At 37.8% G+C, this 9,507-nt stretch overlaps 1 protein-coding gene across 3 annotated transcripts in view; it reads right to left on the reverse strand.

The window, feature by feature from the left end:
• Positions 1-8,041, reverse strand: part of LOC127649283 (arf-GAP with SH3 domain, ANK repeat and PH domain-containing protein 1-like) — an 80,743-nt gene extending 72,702 nt beyond the window's left edge. For all 3 annotated transcript variants that reach the window (XR_007971276.1, XM_052134325.1, XM_052134324.1), the window contains exons 1-3: positions 7,878-8,041; positions 7,552-7,638; positions 6,033-6,159 (exon numbers count right to left, since the gene is read on the reverse strand). Coding sequence is in view for 2 of the 3 variants with exons in the window: in XM_052134325.1 (XP_051990285.1) it covers positions 6,033-6,159; positions 7,552-7,610 (186 nt within the window). In the remaining variant the exon portion in view is untranslated. The remainder of the gene's footprint in view (positions 1-6,032; positions 6,160-7,551; positions 7,639-7,877) is intronic.
• Positions 8,042-9,507: the final 1,466 nt, after the last annotated feature.

Raw genomic sequence — 9,507 nt, forward strand, 5'->3', positions numbered from 1 at the left:
TCCCCAATCCATTTCCATCTTCTCCCTATCGTTTCTTGTCTCCTCTCACACTGTCTCTTTGAATGATCAGGTGATGTTCTCAAAAGAGGCCAAAAGAACATGTGAGCCTGACAAAATTGAGACAGACAGTGTGAATGAACCACCATGTGAATGAACCACCATGGTCTCCAGATCACCAGAAATATCATTAAAACCACTAATGTGCTCTTCACGCAAAAACAATACGGCTTGTCTGCCCATGTGTATTCTTCAGAGCACTGTTCATTCACCTCCCATTCATTCTGCCTCAGAATGGCTCCTATCACACCCTAAGCATTGCTAATTCATGGTGGTGGCATTCACATCTCTTGGAGTCATTCGAGGATCACTTTTGCTTTTTTGGCCATTAAGACAGTGAGTCAATAGAGAATGGGCTCTGTGGCATAGCAAGAGGAAGCCCCTTTATTCGCCTGCAGAGCTTTGTGTTGTCTTGGCAAGGCAGGTGTTCACTGGCCCATGTGTAAGTAGGTTAATCCCTTCTATCTCTCTTTCGCTCTCTTTCTGCTCCTGGAACCACTGCTCAAGAGAATAACCGCTCCTTGTTACATAAACTATTCTTATAACACCACAAATCTCTGCTCCTCAGAGGACAGGAGGTGCTGGCATGACTTGTGGGATTTCTGCTCTTTGAGAAATAGAGAAGCGCTTGGTTTGTTCTCGTGCCTTACGTTTCCTTCTCTAAAACATCAAAGAGTGTAAATAATCTGAGCAAGTGCAAATTTTCATGTCTTCAGACAAACATAAAGAGCCTGATGCACAATGAGGTATAAGGCAAGTCATTTTTATTTGTATAGCGCTTTCACAATACACATCGTTTCAAAGCAGCTTCACAGTAAATCATTCATTAACAAAAAAAAAAACTAAAAGAAATTAAACTGTAATATCTATGTCTTACAGTGATTGTTGTGTAGTTTGATTAAACATAATTGTAAAATGTTTATAGAAATTAAATAATTAAATAATAATTGTATTTAGAACCCCTGTGAGCAAGCTGAAGGCGGCTGTGGCAAGGAACGCAAAACTCCATAATATGTAGGTTAATGGAGAAAAATAACTTAATAAATAACAGACTCACTGTGGGAGCCAGTTCCCCTTTGGCTAACATCATGAATATAATTCCAATATTACTTATTTATGTGCAGTGCAAGTCATGGTTTAAAATGTGTAGATTAAGTAAGAGTTAAGGTCCAGTGTGTTAAAAAGAAAAAGAAAATGAGGGCTGAATAAATTCCTTGCAAACATTTCATTGCTAACATATTACTCCAACTGAAATTACATATAATGTAGCCTATACAAGATATCGGATATATTTTGTGACTAAAAAAGGCAACATGCATAAACATTACATTATACAAAATGCGACCCAGTATACATTAAATACAGCTTAAGTTTTTACTATGGTGGGTCGCCACTTGATTTCCAGTATAAAATCTGGGTCCGGAAGCAAAACCAGTTGAGAAACAAAAGTTACAGAGTTAAAGGTACAGACAGGAGCAGTCTGGCTGTGCTGTTGCTAGGGCTGGGTATCGTTCAAAAAATGTCAATATTGATACCGATACAGATACCTTGACTTCGATACCAGTTCCTAACCGATACTTTTGTGATACCAATTTTATGAAATCCGTTTTAACAAGATAACAAACATTACACATTACCTCAAAAAACTTTGGTTTTATTTTTTCAGTTTGTTGACTTTTTTTAACAGACTCAAAGACTCGGGGTCGGCAGGGGCAGAGGCTATAACATTAATGTGAAGAGAAAAAAAAAAAACAAGAAATCTAATCTGTTAATTAAGCCAACCCTAAAGATAAGTACGGTATAACAAGAAAACTAGTTTAATGTACCTTAAACATTAACAGTTACTCTCAACTTTAAAGCATTTTTAGCATTGATTTAGCTAGCCATCTATAGCCATACATTCAAACAATATCTAACGTTACGTAGGTCACAGTTTATAGCACTATGTCACCGTGCATGGAAACGTTAATTTAAGATGTACACAAGCATGTACCACTACAAGTTAGCCGATTTTGTTTGTTGGTTTGTTTGCTAAACGTTAACCTTACCTGTCGGTGTCCCAGTCATAGCACCGCTGCATTCATCAGTAGTTTTGAAGGAAGCTCTGTGGCAGGACGCTGAGAGGATGACTGCACCGGCTCGGTCTTCTTGCATTCAAAGACGGAGCAACTTTCTGCTCTTAAATTTATTCCGTGCACTGTCAAGTGCTTCATAAGATTTGTTGTGTAGCCGGTCTTGGCAGCAATTATCTTGTCCCAAATATTGCATTGCGCACTGTTGGCATTGAGCCTGGTGAAATGTAGCCACACTTTTGATCTTTTTCACATCTTTTAATTCTATGGGGGTTGACACATACACACTACACATACACATCTTTAGACGTGGCATGTAACATGATAGATATCTCAGACATCAGTGATAAGCATGTAACATGCTAGATATGCCCAAATCACTTTTAGATTTGGACATATCTAGCATGTTACATGCTTATCACTGACGTTGATGAGATTAACCCCTTAGGTATTGAAATTTGGTACCAAACGACAAGAAATTTTTCGAAACTCAATTGTTTAGAGGCAATTTGGTCTGTGCCTAAAATTTATCGAATTCGATACACAGCCCTAGCTTTTGCGCACCTACAGTATATGTTAATTGTTAATAGTCATAGGACATTACTTAAAGGTCACACAGCTGATGTTATTTTTTATTTAGTAGTTAATTTAACATGCTATGCTAACATGTAAACTAGCATGTTATAGTTACATGCTATTTTTTTATCACGTTTATAATTTGGTTTATTATTATAATTCTGTTAGCTTTCTTATTTATTCTAACAAGAAAGGGGCAGGGATTCGTGTGATATGAGCGTGAAGCGAGATCTGTGTTCCCCAACTGCTTTCGGGTCCTTGAATAACATATAACGTGTGAATAAGGGCAGCCGGTGGACTTTCTGGTGCCCTCCTAAGGTAAGATGGTGCCCCCCTAGGGAGTTGGTGCCCTACGCAGACTACGTAGTATGCGTGTAGGGAGCGGCGGTACTGAACCCTAATAATCAAATTTTTATTCGGTTTAACCACTCTGCTATATACCCTTCAGACAGATAAATGTTAAACAATAATGTTGATTATCGACCAAAAGTGTGAAGTAGAAGGTGGTGGAAAAGACTGATAACCATTTAATCGACCAATATTTTTTAAAATCGGATCATAGAATGTTACAACATTTTCTTAGTCAGCAGATACATAGAGGCCAGAGTCCATAATGAATAAACTCCCAGTTTTTGTCAACCAAAATCCCCAAAAAATTAGAAAAAAAGAAGATTAGATGCAATATCATGGGACTTTTTAAACACTAAACAAGCCTGAAACACACTGGGGACTCTTCTTTTGAAATGACAGAGAGCTGGCTCCATTACAATCCAAGTCTTTCTAGCAAGTCAGTCCACTTGCGGCCATTTCTGGAATGTTCACGAGAAGCTATTGCCAGTCACGACAGTGAAGCTCCTATCTACTTGACAGGGGAACATTGTTGATAGAAAATGGTTGGTCAAGATTACGATCAAAGAACATATTTCAAATCAGCAGTATAAAACTGACATCACTGGAATCATAAAATTAGCTTTTTTTTACCACAAATTATGCAAAATAAAAATTATAATAATAATTTGGCTTGTATAGCTAATGCGCATGCGCATTCTCGAATTGATTGACAGTCGATGTCTGTATCTAAAGGTGATTGGCTCTTTTACCTGTAAGGCTGGACCTTTCTACATCTGTTAACCATTCCAATTTCTCCCATTTATTTTTATAGAACTGGCCCGTCTCTGCTAAACAGTCTCTGGTTCCAATGATCTATATTTAATATTTACCAAATTAAGCTTTTTATAGCATGTGTATTATTATTATTATTCACAATAAATGAAGTTGGAGACACGGTGTTTCCGATTTTTTAAGCGCATTTCAAAACATTTGACTAAAGAAAATACTAATTGCTATGTGTTTTTATCCATTGCATCATGCACATTATCTTAAGGGAGCCCACCTTGTCTTGATGGAGCATCTGAATAACCTCCTTGCTTCAAGGAGTTTTATTTGCAGGATTGGAGCAATTGTACATCGTTTTCTGTCAGGAGCTGCCACAGAATAAGTGTAATATCTGATATAATGAGGGCTGAAATGGCTGTGATGCCCATACACCGCCAGCCTCTGCATAACTAGGAGCGCCCATGCTCAAGACTATAAGGAACCCACTTAAGACAAGCTGTGGGTTAAACACTTCCCGATGCCAAGGGCTATGCATGAAAAATGATGTGCCAAGGTCGAACCTTTCATTGAACCAGTCACATCAATCTATCGCACACTCATAAAACATGGTCAATTCACCCAAATTTTTGCAGATAACCGATAGTTCCAATCAATCAGCAACAATTAATCAGTGAAATCGATATATTGGTCTACCTCTACTCATAAGTGAGAAAAGATTAACAGTTAAGAAAAAAAATAGTCAGTCCTGTGCAAAACATGCAATATTGTAAGATGTGATCTCATATTTGACCAAAGGCTAATTAATTCTTATTAATTCTTATTAATTCTTATTAATTCTCATTAATTCTCATTAATTCTTATCAGTTCTACTCAGCCGTCATTGAGTCTGTCCTGTGAACGTCTATGTCTGGTTTGGTTCAGCCACCAAATGGAGGAAACTACAACAGACAGTCAGGACAGCAGAGAGGATTATAGGTGCCCTCCTGCCCACCCTCCAAGACCTGTATGTCTCCAGAGTGAGGAAACGTGCAAGTAGAATCACTCTGGACCCCCCACACCCTGCCCAATCCCTTTCTGAACAGTTGCCCTCTGGCAGGCGCTACAGAGCACTCAGCATCAGGACAACCTGGAGCAAAAACAGTTTTTACCCTCAGGCCATTTTCAACATGAACAATTAAACTGCCTCAGGACTCCCCATAGTGCAATAATGTAAATACATATCTCATGTACATATGTAAATTCACATATTAAATTAAATAACTGCACATACCCCTACCTTGCACATAATTACCACTTGCACAAGCCATTCTGTTATCCTATTATATGTATGTCTGTTTATACTCTTACCTTGTTTTATATTCTATGTCTCACTGTAACTTTCTTTGTGCACTTGCTTGTTACCAGAAAAATTCCTTGTGTACGTGAGCACACCTGGCAATAAAGCTCATTCTGATTCTGATTAACTCATAGATCTATATTGAAATATTGTAAATAAAAATTGCGTCTTTTATAATGACATAACAGAGGTCATCATCAAACTGATGTTTTTTTGTTTCTCTTGAGAGAAATATGTTTCTCTTAAAAAAACTGCATATAGGCTCACCACAGAATCAATACTCAAATAGTCAGTACAACTGTCCTCTTCTCACGTGAATGGGATCCTAGATAATAATAAAAAATTACTTGAATCATTCTACAGCAGGCATCGCTTCACTGAACAAATAGTGCACCGTTATTTGTTCTTACAAAAACGAGAGAGAGAGAGAGAGAGAGAGAGAGAGAGAGAGAATACATAAAGCAAGAATAAAATATTCAGATGCCCTGGAAAACAGTTCAGCAGCTGGATGTCGATCAAATAGGAAAAATTGTGACATAATACCCTCAAATGGTTTATTGCACGTATAATTGTTAACAACAGACCATTACAAATGACTGCTCTTCCGCATGCCAGCCTTCATCGGCGCCGCATTTGTGTACTGTCCTGTAAATCCATATCTATGGAACTACAGGCGACCCAGCGGGGACAAGCCGAAGCTTCAAAAGAGCGACTTTAGAGGTTGTATGACAGAGCAGAGTGTAACGTATATTTTACGTGAACCCTCCATTTCATTGTCTTTAACTTGGGCTCGTTTCAGCACCGTTATTTTTCCCTCGCACAACAGCGCGAGATGAGCCTCCCTAACATAACAGTAATATAACGGCCTTACTCACCTCCTCCAGAACACTGACCGTGTTCCGACAGCTCTGCAAGCGAGTGGTGAAGCTTGAAGTCGTGGGGGAATTGTAATCCTCCGTCGTCTCCGAGAGAAACTCGGATACGGAGATCTGATCCGGCATCCTTGAAAACACAGTCGCCCAGTAAAAATGGAGGGGAGAAAAAAAATCACAATAGCACCATTAATTAGATAGGGGTGGTCAAGAAAGGAGCGAGGTCTCTGTTTTGGAGTACGATTGAATGGAAAGGCAATGCGTAAAATTAAACTAAACGCAGCCAAACGTTCGACAGTGCCGTTTTCTTCACCGACTAAGCAATTCCCGTCCCTAGAGAGGGTCGTTGCGTGTAATTCCCACGTCTTTCCTCGTCTTAATTATCCACTTGCATCAACAGAAAAATAACGGCTCAGACTCCTCTCCTTGTTCTCCCAACGTAAGATGCGAAGCTAGATTAAAATGCCCTCATTCCCCAAATTCAGCTTTAAAATGGTTTGGAGATTCTGTTTTGGGTATTTCCTTGAATTAGTGATGTTCCGGTCTCGGACGTGGTTTCATTCTGTTTTCCTTTCCTCCGTTTTCCCCAGTCTTGACGGTCTGTGTGTGCTCCCTGACACTAGCTCATGCACGCACGCTCATCTCCTCCCACCATTGATGACGGCGATAAACAAGAGAAGAAACTGCGCATGCGTCGGAACCCGATGGACTGGGCTTTACATTTACTGTTTTATGTTGCCCATAAAGCAAACTCTTTGTGTACGCATAGAAGAACTGTTAAAGTGATATTTAATGTACACAGACGGAATTGAAAGTTAACATGCACTGGAGCAAGAAATGTTTTATGTTTCTATAACAGTCTTATAATACATGCCCTATTAAATATCATATGTGTATTATGTTGTTATAATATCAGATCCAGTGAGGCACTACAATGTAAGTGAATGGGGCCAATCCTTAAACGTTAAAATGCTCAATGTTTCAAAAGTATAGGCACAAGACATGCACAATATGCTTGTGAACATGATTTTGGTGTGAAAAAATCGCTATAGTTAGGCCTATATCCAGTTACATCGTTGCCATGATGACGCTATGCCGAAAACCCTGTAACATCCACGTACACTTTATAATTCAAATAATAGACGAGCTTTGACAGAATCATTAATTTGTGATTTTACAAAATTATAAGTTTCATGTGTCTGCCTTTAAAACCTCAAAAAATTGGCCACATTCACTTCCATTGTAAGTGCCTCCCGGTAACCCAGATTTTATTGCTTTTATAAAAGCGAAATTCGAAATTAATTTTTGTGGTAATAAATATTATGCTACAGTACAAATGCAGTTGATTGAGCTTAACTTGAAATGAACCTGGAATATTCCTTTAATAATAGTTTAATTGCTCTATTGTAAAATGAGGAGTTTTAGTGTACGCCGCTTTGCAAATCTGCATGCAGAATACATCTGATAATGTTGGAATATAAAATGATACAGCATATAAAAAGAGCTGCATTTTCCAACTCACCGGCTCCATAAAGAATCCCTTGAGGAAAAACTTGATAAACGCGAGGATGAGGACCTCATGGCTCTGTAGTCACCTCAATGAAACAGCCTCGAGTTGAGACAATATAGATGTAATATTATAATTAATTAGTTGAGTTAGATAACATCACAAATACTTTTATAAGTGACAGATAAATAATTATCCGCATCTTTTCTAGAAAAAAAAAACACATTGGATAAACAGTATAGCCTACATATTGTGGGGCTTTAGCATAATTTGATCCTCACATTATGAATATGAAAACAATGTCTCAGATAAAAAGGGAAAAGCCACGCCTTATAACTTACCGAGACCGCCGCGGTTTCACCCCGTATTAGTAATTTTAAAAGTAACTGCAAAGCAAATTGTGGGTAGAGCTCGGTATTTCCAAATGCCAACATATTCAGTGCATTTTAGCCTACTGTATCCAGCGCTGGGACATTTCGGGCAGAAATCACATGCCTCAGTTACAATGAGCCTGGAATGTGCGCATTGATCTGCCCCATCTGGTGCTGCTGGACAGGAAGCGAAAATCAAGTATGTGTGCTCGAGAGGGGCCGGAGGAGGGAATCCAGCAGGCACGGTACCTCACAGCTAACGGCAGGAACTGGGAATGCTTAATAACTTATCAAAGGATATCTGACACCGGTAGCAAAATAAACGCGTTAAGCAGTATTGTATTCAGACTCATTTATAAAGAAATGACAGTCAAGCTCTCCTAAAGAACATCATGCTGATCAACAGAACTGATGTATAGTATCATAAGCAGAGATGACATTGAGAGAGTGATGCACATGAAAGTACCGTTTTTGTGAGCTGTATCGTTTTGAGTCACTTTCCAATGGTATAATTAGTATGTCTCCATAACAAACCATTGGCTAGAGATATAATTTAGATACTTTCCTATTTACTCTAATGCATAAAACTCAAAATGTGTCTGGAACAAACGGAATCAAAATTATAAAGCAGGAGGTCACATATTTCCTCAGCTCAACAGCCAAAAATAATCATGTCTAGTAATTGTATTTAAAGAAATATTCAATACAATATATAATAAATCAATACCACATATTCAATGACAATTAAGATAAATCAAAGGCATTTGTGGTATAATATTGATTACCACAAAAATGTATCTTGACATGTACCTCCGTTTCTTAAAAAAAAAAAAAAAAAAATCTGGGTTGCAGTGAGGCACTTACAATGGAAGTGAATGGGGCCAATCTGTAAAGATTAAAATAATCACTGTTTCAAAAGTATAGACATAAGACATTTTAGTGTGATAAAATTGCTTACAAATATAAAAGTTACAGTATATCCCATTTGACAACTTTGTTAACATGACGACGTAACACTGTAAATCCCGAAATGGCCTTAAAAACTACTTAACTTTACAGCTCAAATTATACTTGAGTTTTAACAGAATTAATGCAAGTGTTAACATAAGCTTCACAATTATGCCTTTAAAACCTAAAAAACGTTTAGTCCCCATTCAATTCCATTTTAGGTGTCTCACAGTAACCTCCATCTTTGCTTTTTTTTTTACGAAAAGGAGGGATGAGTCAAAATCATTTTTGTGGTAACCAACATGCTACAAATGCTGTTGATTGAGCTTAACTTGTATTGAACAGAAACATTTCTTTAAAGCAAGTTAAAATATAGTTAAAAAAGGAATCTTTCCTTTGCATATGTGCTTTGTCAAATCAACAAAGACAGGAGCATCTTTTAAAAGTCCTCTCTCATTTTTTAACAACTTATTTAAACATTTGACACATTTTGATACACACTACTATCCGAATACTAAAAGTCCTACAAGAGAGTACAGTTTAAGTCAGAAGTTTACAAAGTTAGGTTGAAGTCATTAAAACTCATTTTTTTTTATCCACTCCACAGATTTAATGTTAGCAAACTATAGTTTGGGCAAGTCGTTTAGGAAAT

Source organism: Xyrauchen texanus, chromosome 9, assembly GCF_025860055.1.
Source record: "Xyrauchen texanus isolate HMW12.3.18 chromosome 9, RBS_HiC_50CHRs, whole genome shotgun sequence".
In the NCBI taxonomy this organism is placed as follows: domain Eukaryota; kingdom Metazoa; phylum Chordata; class Actinopteri; order Cypriniformes; family Catostomidae; genus Xyrauchen; species Xyrauchen texanus.